Source organism: Nipponia nippon, unplaced genomic scaffold (genome assembly GCF_047370975.1).
Source record: "Nipponia nippon isolate SJK-2023a ecotype South Korea unplaced genomic scaffold, ASM4737097v1 scaffold_14, whole genome shotgun sequence".
NCBI lineage: Eukaryota > Metazoa > Chordata > Aves > Pelecaniformes > Threskiornithidae > Nipponia > Nipponia nippon.
In genome coordinates, this window is record NW_028262330.1 from 3,457,628 (window position 1) to 3,479,205 (window position 21,578).

General features: G+C 38.7%; 1 protein-coding gene across 4 annotated transcripts in view; it reads right to left on the bottom strand.

Annotated features, from left to right (window-relative positions):
* The window catches only part of CA10 (carbonic anhydrase 10 (inactive)), a 207,011-nt gene that overhangs the window by 120,721 nt on the left and 64,712 nt on the right, over window positions 1-21,578 (bottom strand). For all 4 annotated transcript variants that reach the window (XM_087750508.1, XM_087750506.1, XM_087750507.1 and 1 more), the window contains one exon: window positions 4,332-4,474. In XM_087750508.1, coding sequence (XP_087606634.1) covers window positions 4,332-4,474 — 143 coding nt within the window. The remainder of the gene's footprint in view (window positions 1-4,331; window positions 4,475-21,578) is intronic.

Sequence of the window (21,578 nt, forward strand, 5' to 3'; positions counted from 1 at the left end):
TGACAGAGTGGAGGAACTGTGATTTGCATATTAATAAGGATTTGTATTGTTTATTAAGGGCTGTTTATCTGAAATGGGCTGCATGTTAAATTCGCTAAAATGGATAATCAAGAGATAAAGCTGGGCCTGAGAGAGAACTGAACCTTGGGGAGTTTCCTCAAAAGCAGCATTTCTTCTGGGGAATTTATCTGCATGTAAACTCATTAAGTATCTTGTGCTGAGATTCTGGATCTTGAAATCCAATTATCTGTATCAATGATATTCAGCCTTCAGGACCTGAAAAGCCACTTTCTCAGGAAACGGAGAAGCACAAACATACAAAATAACACAGCACAAATCAGAATAACATCTGATGATGCTTGAATTGTAAATTGCATGACCTGATACCGCACTGCAATCACTGGACAGCACATAAAGCAATATATTATCGCTCACTGGAACTTTATTGTGAAAAATTGGATCAAATATTTGGCAAATTGCATTGCCATCCCCTTTGCTCCTGAATGGAATGGGAAGAAGTTTCTTCTCAGCCTCAGGTCAGAAGTAACTATTAAGTCACCTGCTGTGTAACAGGACACAGACTGTACTTTTCTCCCCTTGTAGGCTGTGGGGTAGGAAGACAGTGATGTTGTCCTTCGTACTCTCCTTTCAGACCATTCCTTTTCTTTAGGAACAAGAAAATTGTATTTTTATTTCCAAGTGTTCTAAATAATTGTAGGAAAGTCTCAATCTAGTTTACTAAAATGCCTTCTATTGCTAATACTGAAATAAAATAAACTCTCTAATGGAATCGGCTAGAAAGGTATGTACTTAAGTTGGAATCCTTAGCCATAAATTCTGTAATGGAATGGTTTGGAACTGTTTTGGTCTGCTGATGTGGAAATTGTGAACTAAACAGGTAACTGGTTTACAGAAATTAAGCAATGCTCCCCACCCCTAAAAATAAAGGCCCAAGAGAAACGAGTGGTAAGGAATGAAAGAGTTAAGAGGAAGTATTAAGTCAAAGATCCTATCACCCAGGCATGTGTTCTTTGAATTTCTCTAGACTGGTCTTGGATTTTGTTCCTGTGGGTGAACCTCTTCTGTTCCTTCTTAAGTTACTTTCAAAAGTGAAGCACACAAAGTAGAAATGTTCTTTTCAAAATCAGAACTGAAATAAAACTGATTTCTACTTTAATCCCAAAAAATTTTGTTAAAAAGTTGGAAGTTACGGTTCCAAGACTACCTGTATTGAACGCTTCCTTCCATCTAGCTCTCTGTTAAGGCCTGAGTCTCCTCCCAGCTCCCTTTTCAAGAGGTGTATAATTTTGACTGTGTGCAACGAGCTGTCTCTCTTGTTCACTACGCATAATGCAAAGTTATTAAAACTTTGATTTGAAACCATATCAAATCCCTTTTTTATTTATTCATCATTTTTCTTAGAATCAGTTCCATAAAGTCCTTTTGTGTACAGCATAATCACAGTTCAGTCTTGTCTAAGGAATTCCCAGGCTGCCTTACCAATTGGGTCATTGTCCTGAAAACTGAAGTGCTTCAGTCCATATGAAACACACCTCCATTTTTAACATAGAAAAAACATTACCAAAAAAGAGAACACAAATATACTAACTGCCAAATCAAATCCTCACTGAAGCCTTAACCATGAGCAAAGAGTTTTTTTAAGGCATGAAAATTGCAATCTTTTCCTCAAAGGAGAATTTTGATTCAATCATTTTAGAAACCTCTCTAAACCACAACTAGAAGAAATCCTGTTCTTGTATCATGATAGAAGGCCGTCACTGGTTCATAGCAGCAGGATAATATTTGTGAGTGTGGTACAACACCTCATTACTGATATAGTATCTCCAAGGCCATTGGTGCCTCCAATATTTTATTAATAATCAGACATTTGCTTCATCCTGAGCTGGTACAAAAAATCAGTTGAATTCTTAGAATTGCTAAAGATAATATTAAATTTTCTGAAACTCCTGGCCCAATGACAACTTCCACGTAATTTTATTCTTGACTTTCATATTATGTCATACTGTAATGTATAAATAATGTGAAATATGTCAGCCTTTACATAAATAGCAGAATCAATACAACTCTTTTTCGAATAAAAATGAAAAACTTCAATGCATTTCTGTTTAAAAAGCAAAATGTACATATTACCCTGAACTTTGGGCCATAGTTGGAAGCATTACTGTCCTTCAGTAGGTAACAATACTTTTATCATTTCTGTGATGAAGCTTACATCAATTCTGATGTATGTGCACATGCACCACCAGAACCTCAATGGGAAGTACAGAGCAAATTCCTAACATCTCATGCAGTTTCCAGCAGAAATCTCATTTGTCAAGACAACAGCAGAAGATAAATCATTTTGGAATAACCTTTTGTTAGAGTCTCTGCTTGTTCTGATATTGTAAGTCACAATGCCTTTTCATCAGCATTGTTCTGTATTACAGATTGAATAAGAGAACTGCCTGCATAGAATAAGCCACAAAATCTTTAAAATACCCTTTTAAGCACCCCCACATAAGGGAAGCAACACAAAAACATTTTCAACTAATGACTATTTCCAAGAGTGCTCACAGGTTCAAGATGTTTTATTTATAAAATAATTTTAGAATTGAAAAATATCAACCCTCCAGCTGGATCAACAGAATTGATAACTTCGTTATTTGAGGATTGTCCCCAAACCTCCATGCTGGGAATACATTCTTTAGTGAAAGAAAAATCATTAAGCATAACCATTAGGATTAGTTTGTTTTTTGAAATGCTTTGAATGGCAATTTAGGAACCAAGTAGGTCTCAAGAATTTTTTTTGGTGCTGTACTCCAAAATTTGTCTGTACTCCTAATTTTTAGTAAGTATAATTATTTTAGTAAACATGAACAGAAAGAATGAATTAGCAGAAAATGATTTTAAGAACCACGCATGTAAAATGTCCCTAACTATGCTATTGATATGAGCATGACATTATTAAAAGTGAAACACGCTTGGGATCCAAATCTGCTTTCATTGTTTAGATTTGTTACCTTTCTGCATTTTTTCACTGACATATAACAGTTTCAGTTCTGCTTCTGAGCACTGGGTCAGCAAGCACAAATGCACATGCTTGAATGTTTTTCAAATTCATAGTCATAAATAATTTCTTGTGCATTATTTTGACTTACATTGAACATTAGCACAATACTTCAATATCTGAGTTGTGAAAACTTGTAGAAACATTTACTGAACTTAAGGTTTTCACTACAATAAAAACCTCGTGCAAATTTTAGCTCCTAACATAATTTGGATATAGTATAAAAAAGGGAGGCTATGATCACTTGTTAGCATCTCTCAGCAGTGTTTCTATATGTACACATCCCTCAGATGACAATCTCCACCCATTTGCAGAGCATAATTTTGTCAAGATTGTTTCTTGCCTCCACCTTTAATCTACATGGACGAGCCTAGGAGTCTAGGTGCCTGAGCCACAGGGATACACATTATCTAACCCAGAAGGACTCTGGTTTCGTACCTCAGTTTATTAAGATATACTTTCCAAATCTGGGTAAACAAGATAAAGTTTGGCCAGAAATAGAAGTTAATAAACTAGTCAGCTGTGGCAGTCACTTTCCGACAAGATATCATCATGCTGATTTTATATGAGCAATATAGTCTTTGCTAACCTATCATTTCCATCTGATCCAATATCCTTGGAGATTTACTTATGATCTATTAAAATAAATGTTGCCATTTTGTTTTCTAATTAATATATGTCAGGAGATGTCCAATTAAAAAAATCTTATTATGAGTGCCAATATGCTGTAGGTAACAAAGAAACTAGATCACTTTTTGAACGCATCTGTCTGCCTGTCCCATGCTGAGATATGTATCTCATAGTTCCTTTTATTTCATGACATAAAGAAGCTCATTCATCCCTTCCTGCCCCTGAACGTGATGGCACTGCAATGTTATCCTCATTTAAATGAATACAAGAAGGTCCTGGCCATCTTAAACAACACTTTTAGAATAGCAGCTTTAAAATGGCACTCAGAATGCACACCAAATTTAATTACAAAGGTGGAGTTTCTAAGTGAGATGCCATACTTCCAGACAGCAGAGTTTCAAGTAACAGTTAATATGAAAATACAAATACGTGCTAGACAACACCTAAAAATGTGTGGTTGCTTTCTCTCCAGCAGCGATGAAATTGTGTGATTTGCAAAGCGCTATGTTGTTGTTATTCTGCCTCAGAGCTGACTGAGATAAAAGAGTAAATGCCTTAGAAATCTAAAATATAGCAAACGTTTGTAAGTCTACTAACTTCTTGTTTTTATCCCAGAACATGATAGAACACATACCTTTCTTCCCCCCGTGTTAATGCGAAGCGGAGTTAAGAACGGGTCAAAAATCATATGGCTGGTTTCAATATTGACAGGTGACTGTCTTTTCCCAACAGAGCAAAGATTCCAAGCTGAGTTCACCAAACCCCAAAAGGAGGGAACTGCAAAATATAAAAAAGCGCAAGTTTAAACTAGAGAAATACATGCAAGGCAGATAGCCAGATAATTAAACTTATCATACTGTCTGTATACATACACTGAAACTGAAAACAGGCAAATTCATCTAGCATTTGAAATTTAAAACTTCATACACAAAGACCAAAATGTATTGTTTCATATATTTCTGTATCTAGAAAAAGGGTATTTTTTTTTTCTCTTTTGAAGATACCTTGATAAAATCCCAGGTTCAATTATAAATAGCTTCTTTGCTGTTAGTATTATAGAATATTTATCGAGCAATAGGAATGTGACTCGTTAGTCCTTATGCTAATTTTGCATACGTGCAATGTGTCCTTGGACTGAAACTGCTCCATTCTACTCCACTTTTAAAAAGTGTTCATATTTAGTAGAATTCTTTAAAAACCCCAGCATTATTATAAGAGAAGCTCACACATTGTGATCCCAGAGGACAGGCCTGCTCTCTAGGCAGGTTCTACTAATTTCTGTTCCATTTACCCAAACCCTTCTCTAGTGAAAGTTTTGATCTAGAAAAAATCTTGTTGGAAAAGCTATACTCTGATGGTGAAGAAGGATAGTTCCTTCCTTGTACGTGCAATGGCCTGGAACATGGAGGAATGCCTGATTTTTGACAAGCTGAGTTACTTTCAAAGATTCTGGGCCCCTAATTGGAAAAAGAAGAAAAATGTGATGTAACAATATACTGCTTCTCATCAGGTAACTGCAGGCTGAAGGTTCATATTGCATCTAGTCCGCAACTCATAGACAAGATCAACCTGAATTTCTCTTTGGATGCTGAAAAAATTTCTGACTAAATGAGTGAAGAGCAACTAACAAGATACACAAAGGACACATTTACATTTGTGTCTGCACACCTTCTCCCTGTCTAAAGTAGATAAGGCAACTTTGACTTCATCAGAACTACTCTGTAGTTTTTTTGTAGCAGGTGGAAATTTCACAGGTGAGAATGCTGATGCCTTTTTTGGCTTTATTTTTTCTTTTTACATTTTGTTAGAAGTTTTCATAACCTTTGAGCCTCAAAGCATTCTTCTAACCTACAAACTGTGTGTGACGAAGTCTACAAACTCAGACTGGGGGAAGGAGCATGTGGCTGAGGCCTTGGGGCAGGAGCACAGGTGTTTTGCCCAGAGGGTGGAGCTGGAAACAACCCGTCAGCTGCTTATAAAAAGCTTTTCAGGTGCTATAGCTAGCTGTATGCAGGATTTGTGGTGTGAATGCTTGCTTCTGCTTGCAGTTTTTGGCTATTCTAGTGGGAGCCAGGTAGAGTGTTGCTTGGATTTGAACCTCACACTTCTAGTAGACTTAACCCATTGGGAAGATTTTCCTTGGAGGGGAAAATATCTTCTGAGTAGCATGGCTTCAGGAAAATGGCTGATCTTGGTAAGTGTTTTCCTATTGCGGTTTATAGAACAACCTAGTTCTTTTTGCTCTCAAAGTTTGGGTGTACTTAGGTGTAAAATGTTGGTTGGGTTATATATAGCTTCATGTAACTTCTGCAAAAGTAGATAAACTTTAAGGTTCTTCTTAGGCTGTTGCTTGTGCAGCAAAACTTCAGCACGAGTATCTGCACAGAAGTGATGGGAAGTGTTTTGTAGTTGTTGAGCATCTGCCTATTCTAGTAGTTATAAGCTATCAGACACAGAGTTACTTTTATTACAAAAGATCTGAAAACCCAATTTTCAGCTGAAGCTTTTTCTTTCTTTGTGCTAGCCTGTCTGGGCATCTACAGGTGCTACTCATGCAGGTGAGCTCAGACAGCCCTGAAGAGGTCCAGCCATAATTGACACATTACCACTAGCAACGCTTAAAGTTTCCTTGCATACAGTTTTGAAGTGAACATGTGCTACTAATACCTTAAATTCACTGGTAAAATATGTTTTCTTAACACCTGACACTGACAATTGAATCAGCTCGCATGCAAAGCCCAAAATGGGTAACTATTCTTAATTTGTACTGCATGAAATCTATAAGGAGGGATGATAGTGTAATGTTCTATGGCTCTGGGAAAGCAAAGATCAGGGAATAGCACCCAAAACGGCTAGAATTGCAGATGTCCACACCAAATTATGTCAGTAATCTTTTACTCAAATAATAAACCCTGTGTGCACTCCCCCTCTAGGAGGTCAGATGGAAGGCCTTTAAAATAAGAGAAGCTTTGTATGATCAGAAAAATAAACAGGCAGTATGGTCTTAAAAATTTCTTTGGCTCCTCCGTTTACCAGTCATTCCCACTTCCGCTGGAGACTTACAAGACTATAGAAGCTCCCAGAGTATGCTAAATGATAGTGCTTATGCTTTGAAAAGGAATGAAATGAATGTAGTGCAATTAAAAATGAAAGAGAACACACTTAATTATTTGTGCTTTTTCTTAAGAGAAATACCATAGGATCTCACTTCAGGTTTTGTCAGGGAGAAAATCCCTCTTTATGCAGAGGCCTAAAATAAAAGTTTAGGTTAACTGAGATAGCCTGATTTCCCTTGATAAATCCCCCTGTGGTGTTATTTAAAAAAATAAATTATGAAACTGTAGAGCTGCAGGTTCAAGAGGGAGAATATTAAAAGGGAAATCTTGCCTGAATGGTTTCTAGTAGTATTAGAGAAATCTTCTGGGCAGAAATACTCTTGGTATTGGTAAAAACAATTCTTTAGCAAGCTTTTTAAAAATAAATAAACCAACTAGACATGGTAAACAGAATAAAATGGCAAGCCAAACAGAGCAGTCCATTATCTTCAAGTTCATATTACTTAAAGAATTTATGATGTAACTGGGATTGTCCCAGAAGAGCCGCACTGGAAAATAGCTGCTATGAGGGGATGTTTTATAATGTTATTTCTGTTTTTGACAGGGAAACCTTGCATTCTGTGCAATGCCTGTCACACCAGCCTATTACCTGCAAGTCAAGAAGGTGGAGCTCCAGTATTGTGGTGTTGCACTGCAAAGGTTAGACTTGTCACCGAGACACGTAAGTCTGTGTTGCAATCTTTGATTTCTTTCTAAATGCCTAGGCAGCTCATGCTTAAGAATCTCTCCAATACATGCTTGTTGCTAGCTGCTATGTATGGTTAGACAAAAAGAATGTTCAGCAATGATAAACTTACTCCAGTGATCAGAATGACTTTGCTTATGCTCCAACTGAAGGTCAATTAAGGATGACTGACCCAAGACTGCAGACCTAAGTTAACTACTGCATGGGGATATTATGTGATATTAATGTCTGATTACATTTAATTAAAGTAGTTAGAGCTGCTGCTTAGATGCTCAAAGTAATAGAAAAGTATTCAGAATCATAATGGAAAAATCCAGGGAGGCTTCACGTAGGAAACCAAGGCTTAAATTAAACACAAGTACAGAATTAATGGTTTAGTCTAAAGAAATTAGTGTACGAATCTAGGAAAACATGTCAAAAAATTCATTATTTTATTATTCCAGCTTAGCTAACAGACAAGGTTCTACTACGGGTTAAGTCATTAATGAAACAGTATCTCTTTCGCCACAACTATGTTGCATTTCCATAAAAATCTAGTCATGTAGGAGTGGGAATATGCTGCATCTTTGTGTGTGGACCTCTGAAGCATTTCAGACAGCAGCCTGGCTCTTGTGCCGTACAGGAGCTATTCTTACAAGCTAGTTTGCATGCAGCCCACATACTAGTTTACAATCTCATTTAACAAGGTTCTCTAGCTCCTGGTTATTTTACCAAAAGTTTCTGTATATTGATCGTGTCATCTCTGCCTTCATCTATAAATCCCCCTAAATTTATACTGCTTGAGAGCTGATTTGTTGCAAACGTTACCTAGACATAAGGTGGTAAGTTTTTGCCTATCAATGTCATGCCTTCAGCCTTCTCATAAGAGAAAGAAAATTGGATAAATTCAAAGTTTATTTCCTCTGTATGTTGGCCAACAATGGACAACGGACTTTTGTGTGTGTGATGGGGAGAAGGTGAGGGGGATTACTTATATTTTATACCTATGCAAAAAATCTGACATCCTTATTCAGTCTGTATCTTATTGCAGCTGCTCTTTTTTCAATTTACTGGGAACAATTTATATTGAGATATATGAAGATGCTCTAGTATCAGCATGACACAGTAGAATGAGGGATTCTGATGGCTTTTACCAAACCTATGCATAACAACAGTGAAATAATAGCGGCTAGAACAATAAAGTAGGGATTGAATGCTATTCTGCTAGTGATGAGTACCAAGGATTTGCCTAAATAAATACAAGCCTCCCCTCCCCAGAGAAAAGCAATGAGTGAACAGTGTCTGATAAGTATGCCCTTCTGGAGGTACAGCAAACTTGCAGATAAGCGTAATGGTACTGTCTACAGTGTGTGTTGATGGACATGTAACAGTCTGCATCCACACTGTGAAAGGAGGCAGTAGTTTTTCCAGTATAGAATCAAAGGTGCCTGCTGTGTATGATGTCTTAAATATTAAATGATCTTAGAAAAAAAAAATGATGCTACACTCAAAAGCCTAGGTCATGAAAGGGTTGTGGACAGTTGAACGGTGTCTCCTAATCACTTGCCTGGCTGTCGAGGGCTTATTTATAAAGAAGTTTCTCAGAGTTCTACCTCATGCTCTTTCTGTGTCTTGCTCTTAGGAAAGCCATAAAGAGTCTGTAGCGAGAATTGCTCTGAGGCACTTTCTGAAGAGTCCTCATGATGCACTGAGTGCAATAGTTGGGTCTAGCTGAGAAGAGAACAGATGCATCGCTTGGGGTGGGGTGAGATGGCTCTGCGCTTCCCAGCACACCCGGCTCTGGGGACAGAGCACTCCTGGGGGTTCATCTGGTAGCAAAGCTGCCCTGGGCTCTGTCTGCTACATTCAAGTCCTGGCTGCGTTCTCCATGCTGGAAGGACTGTGAAACAGCCATGTCTTTCACCTGAAAAAAGGCCATGCCCTACCTGGTGAAGCGTTACCCCATTAGCTCTCAATTTCACAATCTAGGGAGTCCTTAAAGATACTTGCATTCACTTGGAAATGTGTCTGTAATTGCAGAGAGTGGCTCTGCAAGGTTTTTACACCAAAATCGTAATTTTTTTTTAAGCCATAAAACATATGAGAGTCTATTTAAGATAAAATCCTGTCTCTCCCTGTTTTTCTCCTGATTTAAGGCTCTGATCTGTTCTATTCTGTGCCATGATGAATCACTGGCAGGAGCCATTCTTAGTTGTTCAAAGTTTTCAAAGAATCTGAAGTCTCCCCTCCCCCTGCTCTGCCCTCCTGTTCGTACATTTGCATTACTTCCCTAGGTTGTCTTATCCTCAACTCACAGCTTATGTTTAAGTTAACTTTTGTTAGAACTGCTTAACCTTGGCAACACATGCGATTTATTACTGCTCTGGGAAGAAAAGCAAAGGGCAGGCAGGTTTCATGCATGGTAGGCAAATGATTTCTGTCATTGCAGAGTTCCATAACATCCAGGAAATATCCCCACGTTTCTCAGTATTGCTTCCAAGTTCAGGGAAAAACACAGTAGAGTTTCTGCTATGTTCCTTGTGTTGCCTCATGTAAGTAAATGAGAGAGGATAGCAGCAAATCAAATAGAGAATAAGATATCTGGGAGAAAAGCATGTTTAAAAAAAGCTGCCATCCTCAGAACTAGATACCGGTGGAGACTGTCCTGCCACCAACCTCCTGTCTGCCCTGTGTGTCTCACCGATCTGATCATCGTGCTTCCCGCGCTGGGCGCTTGGAATAAGTAGGACATTAAAACAGTGTTAGCTGTGCAAGCCTTTGAGGAAACAACCTCTGATTTAGGTCTGAGCCATGCAGCAACACTTTGTATAACAGATATCGTACTACATTGAATTCGGCATCTTTACATGAATGGAAGTGGTTATGTAGTCGATTTTTATGTAACCCAATGAAGAACTACATAGAAATGAGGAAGCTTGTTTAAAAAGAGCACCTAAATGGTAACTGGGTAAATGGGACTGCCAGAACAGAAGCTAAGTTTTAAGGTGGTATGTGTTTATTCTGAGCCTTTGTTTAAATAGGGCCAAGAAGCCAGCAAGCTTCAACAGAAAAGTAAAGGAAGTGGCTAGAAATAACAGAGCATCCTTCAAAAAATGGTGTCCAAATAAGAAAAATGGAAAAGATTATAATCTCTGACAAGTTAAATATAAAACTAAAATAAGACAAGCCAAGAGAAGACACTGAAGAACAATTTGCTAAAGGCATAAAAGCCACTAATAACTTTTTTCAAGTGTATGAGAGGCAAGGGTCCTGTTTGAGTCTGTAAGGCCAGCTGATGATCAAGCTGTAAAAGGAGCACATGAAAGGTAATGTAGCAACAAAGCTCAGTTCCTTTCCTTATTGCTTACAAAGGTGCCTAGGGAGGTTCCCACCCAGGAGATTCTTCATGTGGAATGAATCTGAGAAACTGCCTCAAAATCAAGCATCAGAAAAATGACTTCTAGTATAAACTGATAAAATGAACAAATTCGTTAGGGTTGGTCAGAACTCTAGGATGAATACCACAGTGACTTCAACTGCTAAAATCCTCACATGAGATCTGCATCAGTCTGAGAGATAAAAAGTAACAAATGTGATCCAATTTTTATGGTGCGTATTTTTATAGGTGCTTATTTTTCCCAAGGTATCTGCTACTGGTCACCGTCAATAATAGGAGATGGAGTCTAGTCGAGTCGGTAAAGTTATTCCTGTGTTGTGCTGCGCTAGGCCTATAACTTCCTCTTTGAAGTTTGCTCAACTTTCAAGAGCACAGATTTTCTGAATTTAAGCTACTCTACAGTTCATGAGTTTAAATGAAAGGAGTCAACTTATTCATGCAGCAGATCCTTGTTTATATATTTAAGCTTTAACATCAGCCCCGGCAATAGCATAAAACACAATCAGATTGTATTTGTGCAGCAATTATTCTTGCCCTGTGTAATTACTGGTCCCTCAGATAAAATCTCAAGCTACTTTATTGAAGCTGGGAATTGAAACCACAGAGAGAATCAGCTATCTATGTACATCAATAAAGCAGTCCATTAATTATTTCCACCTACTCAACTTGAAGAAAATTACCATACTAATGCCTCTGGATAACCACATGACCTGCTCTGCTTCTACATAAAAGCCAAACATAAAGTCATAAAGGCTTTGAGAGATAAATCAAGGACACCAAAGAAATGACAGAGTATACAATGGCATTCATGTAAGTAATTGGTCACAGAAATCTCCAGACCGGAGAAATACTAGACAGTATCACAATGGCTTCAAATTTGAGAACTGAAAGTATTCTGATTTCTTTTTAAGAAACAAGAAGTTGATAGCTGAAATATATCCTCGAGAGTAAGACAGCATTACCATTATTCAAAAGATGGTAAAAAATATTAGAATTTTTCAGCAATAAATCTTGAAACATGAAAAAAAATTACAATTGTGAAGAACTCTAACAGCATCATATTACATACTGCTAATTTCATACTGGTCTGTTCAAATGTCATCTCCCTCTGCATGAAGGATTCTCAATGACAGGAGAAGTTCAACAACCGCACTGGCTAAATGAGAAAACAGAAAACTGGAAGGGGGAACTCGGGAGTTAAGATCCTGCAAAGATACTTTCTTTTAAAAAGTGCTAGTTTTCTGCTATGCCTTTCACAGAGACATCCTGCAATACCCTCTTCAATTTACCTTTTAAATTATAGCTGCTTATTTCTGCCTAATTAAAAATTTTCTTCAATTAAGAGTATTACCTAGAAAAAAGTATTTAGCAGTCACAATTAGTGACCTCTAATCTTGCAAAGCTTTTGCATATTTTCATCTGCATATTTGGGATACCAGTAGAAAACACTACCACTTCTTTCATTACACCGATTAAACCAGACTAATTCATTTTTATAAATTGTGTTAATCTTAGGGTAAAAAGCAGTTATACAGCAGTATGTAATTAGATTTTTCTCTGCCACACTGTGGTGAGTTAACACATATACTAAAACTATACAGTCAAATACTACTTTAATGCTTCCCAAAAATATAGGTCAGCTGCTTAAAAGGTACTTATAGATGCTTTCCAGATTCTTTTTGCGTTATTAACATGGCAGGAGTAGGAAGGGCTGTGTCTATAGGCAGAGGTATATCCAGGTCCAAAACGAAGCAACTTCAGTAACAATCCTTGAGGGCCATGTTAGTACTATTATGAAAATATAACGTACTTCTCACTCTCATTCCAATCAAAAGGATGTACAGTGTTGGGGAAAACTACCTTTATGTGTAATGTCAGTGAAGTTCCCACTGCTGAAAGGTTTAGCCTAACTATTTCAAGAAATGAAAACAGATTGAAGGACAGTTTGGTTTAAAGGTTAAAAAGAAACTGGGATTTTTAGTGAATTTGGCACTGATTGCTCATCGGAATCTCAGTCTTGGGTAAAGGAAATCCTTCTTGGCAAAAGAGCTAATGATGAAAAAGGGGAGAGGAGGAAGCCAACACCCTCTCCCTCTTTTCTCAACACAAGACACTGAGCATACGTGTGGACTGGATGAGTGCCCGTGTCTGCCATTCCGTCAGACATTGGGCTCCCTTATTATGTCTGCCAGTGCTTGGGATGCTTGTATGAGTAACTAGCTGCATCAGGTACTTGCCACTCAGCTGGCAGTTTCTAATCAAGTCTGGTCAGTCCCTCAGTCATCAATCACTGCCAGGGTTCACCAGATTCCCCTTGAAGCAGGCAAAGAACAAGCTGGCAATCACAACTGAGCAAGTTGGCCTGACACTTGTAATTTGGGAGGTGGGGAAGAGGGAGAGTTTGGCCTGGATTTAAATGTAGACTGAAAGGGGAAAAGATGAAATGCAAAAAAGCTGTGATGGTCGTTCTGCCCTTTAAATAGGGCTTGGCACTGAAATGCAGGAAACCCAGGTTTTGAGCTATTGTATGGTCTTTAAAAGTAACTTTTCCTCTTCATGCTTCTTCATCTCTTGTTTTTCTGTTTGTGCTGTGGCTCATGCTGTAAAACTGGGGACTTTGGCTGTTGCTATTAAAATGAATGACTGTTCTGAGGCAGGGTGAGTGAGATCTAAGGCTTTAAAGAAGATCCAGAAGAAAAGCAAGGAAAGCTTCACATAGATGAAATTGGAACACAGGAGAAAGTTGTTCAGAGAAAAGTAATTTGGAACTTATTGTTTTAAGGAAAGGGGAAAGACTGCTTATCCAGCAGATAACCTGAGCTCTGTTCTGTAGATTCAGCTTTATTTTAATGTCTTTGGGATACTATCAATCCTTGTACTGAAAAATGTAAACAAAAGAAAGAACATAAAAAATTACAAAAGACAGCATATGTATTCTATCAAAAGTGCTCTTTCTGGATATCCCAGTGCTTCACAGCATACTGTTACTAAAAGAAACATAACTTTCAGGTAGTAAGTTGGAATTTAACTATTTCTTGCCAAGTTCAGTATATGTCTGTATCTGTTAGCACTTCCTTTGTTAGGATGAATATAACGAACCTCACATTCTGAAACTACAGGGCATTACAGGATTCCGTTTGGAGAAGGCAGGCACTGAGGTGCAAGGGTTATGTGTAAGGAGCATCCACTAAAGGTTAACCAGTCCCATTCTCCAAAACATTTGTGTGTGTGTGTGTGTGTGACAGTGGTCTCTTGAGAATTACTTGTAGCTATGTACTACTTCGCTTTCCCACAAGACTCTTACAGCTAATGACAACAAGTAATGCAGAAATGTCCTGCCTCTGCTGACTTGCAAAGACAAGTGAGGAGCAAGCACAGAGTTCACCACTGAGCGCTGCAGTTCATGTCTGTAATGACAGTTCAAGACAGAAACACTGATGTTCTGCGCTCTGGTATTTTCTAGAGTAATCAGATTTCTCTGACCCCATTCCACAGGGCTCTGGCCCTGCCTGGGGATGCTGTTTCCACAGTGAGATTACCCAAGTCTGTAACTGATTGTTCTTGGAAAGGCCAGAAGTCTCTAGGACAGCTGACTAGATGCGCTTACTCACAGGCTGAAAAAAAGTTGTCTAGGTAATACTGATCTCTTAGAAGTCCAACATGGTGCTGCCAAGCCACAACTCTAAACAGAGGCATTACCACAAAATATTTGGAATGAAAAGAAACCTTGGCCTCTCCTCAGCTGTTACATCAAACTGTTCAGCTAATTGCTGTCCAGCGATTGATCTTTCACTGAGTGATCTACTGCTTTTCCTACCTGCGATTACACTGAAGATCTGTTATTTCTGACAGGGAAGAATCGAGGCACTGCTTCCTTGATAACACGTACATATACCACATGGCACACAGCCTCTGCAGATGGGCTGCTGCTGTGCACAGAAGCCAGATTAATCGTTATCTAGGAAAACTGGCATGTTTAGGCAGAATCTAGCTCTCTTGTACCGAGCGATTCAGCTGAAATACTCCTGGGGTGTTTCTGCTACCCTGTGTGTGCAACAGGCAGAAGCAGAAAAGCCTTAGTGGTCCCTCTGACTCAGGATGAACCTGGCTGCATGGGAGTCCCAGTACCTAAGGATCTTCTAGAGGAGTCTCGCTTGCCATCTTCTCCCTCCTGAATAACAGTGTTTTTATCTTGCTGGTCTCTGCAACATTTGACAAACTCTTTACCCAGGAATTACTGCCTGAGATGTAAGGGGATAGCTGAGTGTGAGGGTATTCTTCTGGTTGATGCTACATTATCTGATTTCTGTATTCTGTGTGCACACCACGGGACAAATACACTGCAGAGGAAATGTAACGATTTCCTACCCAACAAATCCCTGCACCTTCAATCAGCTGAGTGTCAGTGGTAACTAGTATGATGAGTGTAAGGCTGGTCATTATTGGCCCAATTCTCAGAAATGCTGAAATGCATTCTCTGAGTGCTCTGAAATTGGGTGAAAATAAGGAAAGATGGGAAAAGATTCACTTTTTCTTTAAAAACTGGGCCACTTACATAATCTGAAAATTCTATCAGTGTGGTGCCTAGTCCAGAAAAATCCTGTACAAACAACATAAGTACTGAATTACTTCTTAAAGAGGAAAGAAAGTGCACTGGTACAAAACTATCTGTAAATCCCCTACAAACTGGAGAAGAAATGAAATTATTCATCTTCACCAAATGTCTAAAACATAACAAATAGCTGGAGAGACCTCTCACGTTATACACATCCTTCCTCTTCAGACTCCAAACACGCTTTTGCTTGTTAGAGCTATTCAGGTGGGTTTGTCCATAGTCCTATTGGCCTTTGCAGCAAATGCAAGGTGAATACTACATGCTTACTCAAATTTTTGCATGCCTATTATTCAAACAAGTTTTCTGTTTTTAATATCTTTTATGAACTTGCCATTAGGAACTCCTCTATCATTGGATTAATTGCCATGTGTTGCTCAAATACACTGCAATTTTTTTAGTGACAAGGTCATATTTCAAATCTTTTCATCCGTTAATGCATTCAGTTTTGAATTCTGCTGTGAATCTGAGCTTCCAAACAACCTTGCTGATCTTGCTGAGGCTGCTTTTGGACAGAGATACAGCAAATGAAACTGCTGAGTTCTGCTGTCAGTGAGGAAACGTTTTGCAAATATATTGGTTTTCACAAGGCTGTGAAGGTTCTTAAATACTCACCTAAATGTGTATTTAATGATACCAGTAAGTGTTTTCTCATTTACTTTGAAGTTTCTGTATTTGCAGTCAAATACAGAGGAATTTCTGCAGCACTCCCATCAGACAGGCTAACTGGGAAGGTTCTCAAGCTGGTTTTGTCTGCAAACAAACAAAAAAAACCCCCCAAAAAAACCCTTCCACCCTGCTCCCCCAAAAAACAAAGGGGATAAAAAAAGCCAGCAAATAAATACTCTGGGCATTCCTTGGGAGTGGAGAAAGGGAGGAGAGAGTGCTGGATGCGAGGGAAATCGATTTGGGCAGGACTCTCCAAAGCAGCGCGGGGAGGGGCAGTACCGAGGGTGGAGGCAGCGCGGCGGGGAGGCAGGGTGCACGCTGAGCCACTGTCATTCTCCGTACTTCGTACAAAATGCAGGTAGCCTGCAAGCTTCAGCAGCTACAGGTTCAGCCTGTAGGGGCTTATATTTATGTTGAACTCAGCACAGAATACAGATTTTGATTTCTACTCTCATATCCTTTTGCTGCCTAAATTTTAAATCAACTCTCTGCAAAAAATAGGTATAGATATGTATCTTATTTAGTTACGTTACAGGTACTAGTTCTTTGGTGCTACAAAATTTAAAATATGTAAGACCAAGACATGCATAATTATTTTTTTTAATGCTTGAATTGAATTAAGAAAAGGCCTTCTCAAGTGCTACAATATATTATTAAATCAGAAGCAGTGAGTTAAACCATGCCAAGGCATTGTCAAAATTATTCCATCTAAAATTAGTCACCAGAGGGCAGATCATGTGTACTTAAAGGGTTTGCACATTGTGCCAGCGATCTGACATGGGCAGGAGTGCTCCCCTCGAGTTCAGTGTCTTCAGTCTCCTTGTAAATGGCTCTTCGATGGATGGGGGAGAAGAGGCGAGGGATTACATAAAGGAGCTGGAGAAGGACGCGCGTGGAGGCTGTGCAGTAAAGCAGGGCTATGCATCGTGGCAGTCTCCCAGCTGCTGGCAGGAGGCCAGCAGCTACAGGACTGAGCATCAGGTCAGAGAGCAGACCCACAGGATGGGCTGTTCAGAGCGGATTACTTGAAAACAGCTCAAGGAGACTGTTAGGGTAGGCCAAGGTGCCAGAACAGTATGGCCACTCTAAAGATAGAGGCTAAAGGAACTATCTCCTCTCAGCATTGTAGGGCAACGCTATCATGCTCTTGTGTGACTCTGATATACTGCTATTGCTGTTTCTAATCTGATCGTGCCTGATCTCACTGTGACTCCCCAAAATTGCTTTGGAAGCTTCTGACTGCAGTCAAACGCACAACTCAATCTAGCAATTGAATCATACAAATTTGCTCTGAATGCATCAGCAAGAACTGATGCAGGTAACAGGCAAGAAGTGGATGCTCCCTCCTGATGTAAGACAGGGTTTGGAAATGTGCTGCTGTGCTGTCATCAGTGCATGAAAATGGAAGTGCACCACCTTGATACGGAAAGCCAACAGGAGTAACTGAGTTGTGAATGTCAGGTGTGTACTCAAGGTTAGGTCAAATAGCCACTGCAAGGAGAACCCTCTATTATTTCCAACTAGCAGCTCCACAAACTATGACTGAAAAGCTGTTCAGCACAGCAGTAATCTTTCCAGAACCCTTCCTTAGCTAACTGTTTTCTTAAGCTGTGAGCGTGTATGCACATCTCATACTAGTGTCAATCAGAGCACTACAAAAAATGCTGCTCATCTGACCAGTGCTGACAGGTGGCATAAGTTTGTAAGGCAATAACCATGTGACATTTTCTTTCTGTGGTTTAACGACTTATTTCAGCTTATGAAAAATGACAGTAGCAAGCATGCCATTTATGTGAGAAATACAGCAGTGCATGAGCACGATCCAATCTGTGAGGTAACTCCTCCACCTTGAAGAGCATCACAGCAGCACCCAATGCGTTTTAGGAAAGCAGTGGAGAGACTAGTCAGGGGTGCAATGCACAGAATGCAGAACTGTAAAATCTCTCACAGGCACAAAGACCATAATCTACTTCCCAGTGTGTCACGGGGAGAACGGAGGGCCCGTAGCTCTAGAATGCTCCTGACAGCCTATTTCTCTCCACCAGAGACTGTAACAGCTCAGAAGGAATGAGCATCAATTGCTTCTAAGGGAGACGTGTAAAAGATAATGTATGTTGCCTTTTTGGCAGCAAAGATTCACCAGAAGATAGTGCCTTGGAGGCTTTATTACTTGTGACCTTCACACAGGACCAAATATATCTTATTTTCTGAGTAATTTCAGCCTGTGGATACAGCATTTGATGGTCTTTCTAGCAGTAGAAGAATAAAACCACACCTTCCTTGAGAAAAAGAGGTTTAGGAAGAAAAGTGTTAAATGGTTACCTCCAGACAGAGTAGAAAATTTATGGCCATGCACATGGAAAAGGCTGCAAAGATGACTAATGTCAAAAGTACCTTCTTATGGGTCCAAGCTCTTAAATCAACTTTAAAATTTATTACAAATATGATTACCAAATACACCAGGTAATAATAAAAAAAAAATCACCTAGAGGCAAAATCTGTAGGCTCACGATCACTGAAAATATAAGTTTAAGTTGACCTCTGTCACAGGCTTGCTAATATTTTTACAAATCAAAATATGAACAGAGGAATCCTGGAAATAGGACTAATTGAACTAGTTAGTTGTAATTCCTGAGGCTTTGGAACTACCACCTCTTAACCTTTCCTACCTGATTTTTTTGAAGAAAAAAAAATTCTTCTGACTTAAGTTCCAACTTGATTTTTCAGTTTTAATTTGCTTTAGTTGAATAAACATCCTCTCTGACCCAACAGAGAAACTGCAGCTGTCAAAAGGTCATTTAGAACTATAACAAAGTGGTTCCATATACTGGTCAGTATCGTCCACCAGTGCACCAGTCTGGCTTTAATGCTAGCAAAAAATAAAGTACTCCTTTTTAAACACAAATTGTATTAGTTGACCTGAATACATTTAGCGTTAGTTGACATGATTTCAATTTGCGCTCTCAGTAAAAAAGTGAACACAAACCCTGTTATTCATGAACATAACACTTATTTTTCTGTAACAGCTTTATGTTTTAGGTATATGGCAATGTGCTTTAGTATTACTTTTGCACTTTAGTAAGAGTAATATCCAGAAGGCTTAGTGAGTACAGATTAGCTGTCTTTTAGTGTTCTTCTGTTTAAACTTTCTCTAACACAAAGCTACCACAGCTAAGTCAGTGATCATAAATCCTATTAAAATTGCCACATACAAATACCCATTCACTATAGATGAAGTTTACTCTCAACAAGTTTTTCCAGTATGATCTGACCAAATAAAGAAAAGTAAACACCAGGCTTACAATCAAAATTGTATTTCTTTCCGGTTTACTTAACCGAGTTCCTGCACTGTCCCAGGCAGACAGGGAATGGAATGAGTTTTTGAGACTTGACAGGACAAAAGATTTTTTTCTTTCAAGAAAAGCTTTTGATCTCGATCTCTCACAAGATGACACGCAAGGACTTTTCTGTCTGAGCTTTAAGAAAGGTATTTCAAGAACCAAAACAATTCAGTTCCTATCCTGCTTTTCAAACAGCTGTAGAAATTTTGCTGAACTATAGTGGTACACATAGAAATAAAAATCCCTCTTGGTTTGCATTCAGTTTAGCAGAAGAGCAACAGTAGTTTAGCAACTATAAACTATGTGCAGTGACTAAACTTACTCCGGTCTGCGTGCCTTTCCTCTTTAGCAGAAAAGACTGAATATGTTACGAGGAAAATGGCAAGTGCTTATTTCAGAAATATTTTCTGTCGAAGTAAAAAGTTGAACGTGAATCACAAGACCTTAGCAAAACAAACAAAAATTCTCATGGCTAGTGTTAGCAACACTCTCTTCCTAAAGTCTTAACTGTATTACCCAGCATTACCTTGCTATTTAATTGTGGTGGAAGAGAAACAAGGCAAAGCCTGAGTCTCACAGTTAGGCAATTGTCACTGGAAGCTTCACCTCCATCAACAGTGATGCTTTTTCTTTGTTCTGCACCATTAGCTGTTGTCAGCTAGGGTAACAGATCTATCTGTTATGCCGCTGAAGGAAACCAGCAGAGCAATATAATGACAATTCCTGGACCACTTGTAACCAGCCTACTACCTAATGTACAAGAGGAGTATTAATTTATTTTCTGTAGCATTAACTGTGGCCAATTTAATCATAAAACGGTCTCTCTACATCATTTCTTGGGACTTGGCCCAGTGATTTGCTCCTCAGTCTTAGGATATGAAGTAAGACTTTTTGCTATATTTGTGTGTGAAATATTGCAGAACATAACAATGCCTGGTGTTCTTGTTACTCCACTGATTTGCTATGATTGTGATTTTTAGTAATAATCACTCTTTTGAAACCTCGGTGTGATGATTTCAACGGCAACACGTCCTAAGTCTGAAAATCTTAATGGCTTCAAAAGGAAACAATTTGAGTACGGAGTATTTCCTAACAAGAAAGAAGTAGCTAACAATAGTAAACTATCTGGCTTTGCAGAACACAGTTTTACTCTTGGTGATTCAAAATGGATGTCTTGCAGGTTTTTTGGTGGAAAAAAATCCAGTTTTGATTATCTAAAGTTCCCTCTTGTTTCTTTTGTATGTGTTTCAAAAAATTTTGATCACTTCTTCAGCATTTTGTTTCCTCAGAAAAGCCATAGTTATCAATTATGCCTTTCTCTTCTGGCTGAAACATTTTTATTAAAATACAATTAGTACTTGCAGTTAAGTATTTCCACGAATTAATACATTCTGAATACACATCACTTGCTAAAAGATACTAAATAAATTATCCACATCTAACTCCAAATTTATGCTCAATGTCTTTCACAATCCCTGAAATTCCCCCTTTAACTTCTACTTCTTGGCATGTTTCATGCATGTCCTATTTTTGCTATGTAGCATGTAAAATCAAAGTGGACACAACATTTTAAACAGAGGGGATATTTACAGGTGGCTGAGGAAGAATCTCTATTTTTGTTCACACAATTGAGTTTGGCCATTTTCACTTTCTCTCCCTTCAAAAAATACACTCCAATTTGCAGAATTAAAAACTCCATGAACTGTAGCCTCTGGGAAATTTCTTCTCTGATACCATCTGAAGGTTCTTGCTGCTATCATTGGTGGAAGGATTTTGTGATGCATTTTAAATGAAAAGTTCTTATGAAATGTCTTCTAGATAAAGCAGTTCAGATGGACTGCCTAATGTACAAGTTCACAGCGGTCATCACGGACCTGCCTGGGTATCTCCAAAGATGCCAGTGATTATTATTAAGTCTCCAGTTCTAAAAACTTCTTTGAAAAAGTAGGAAGCACAGTTGTTGCAGCCTAGTGAGGTTTCTTTAAGATCTTTTTCCCTGAAGTAACACCTTTTATAACTCCTTAAAAGTCTGAAAGCCCTCTAAACTCATTAAGCAGATGAACCTCATTTTCTGCAGTCAAA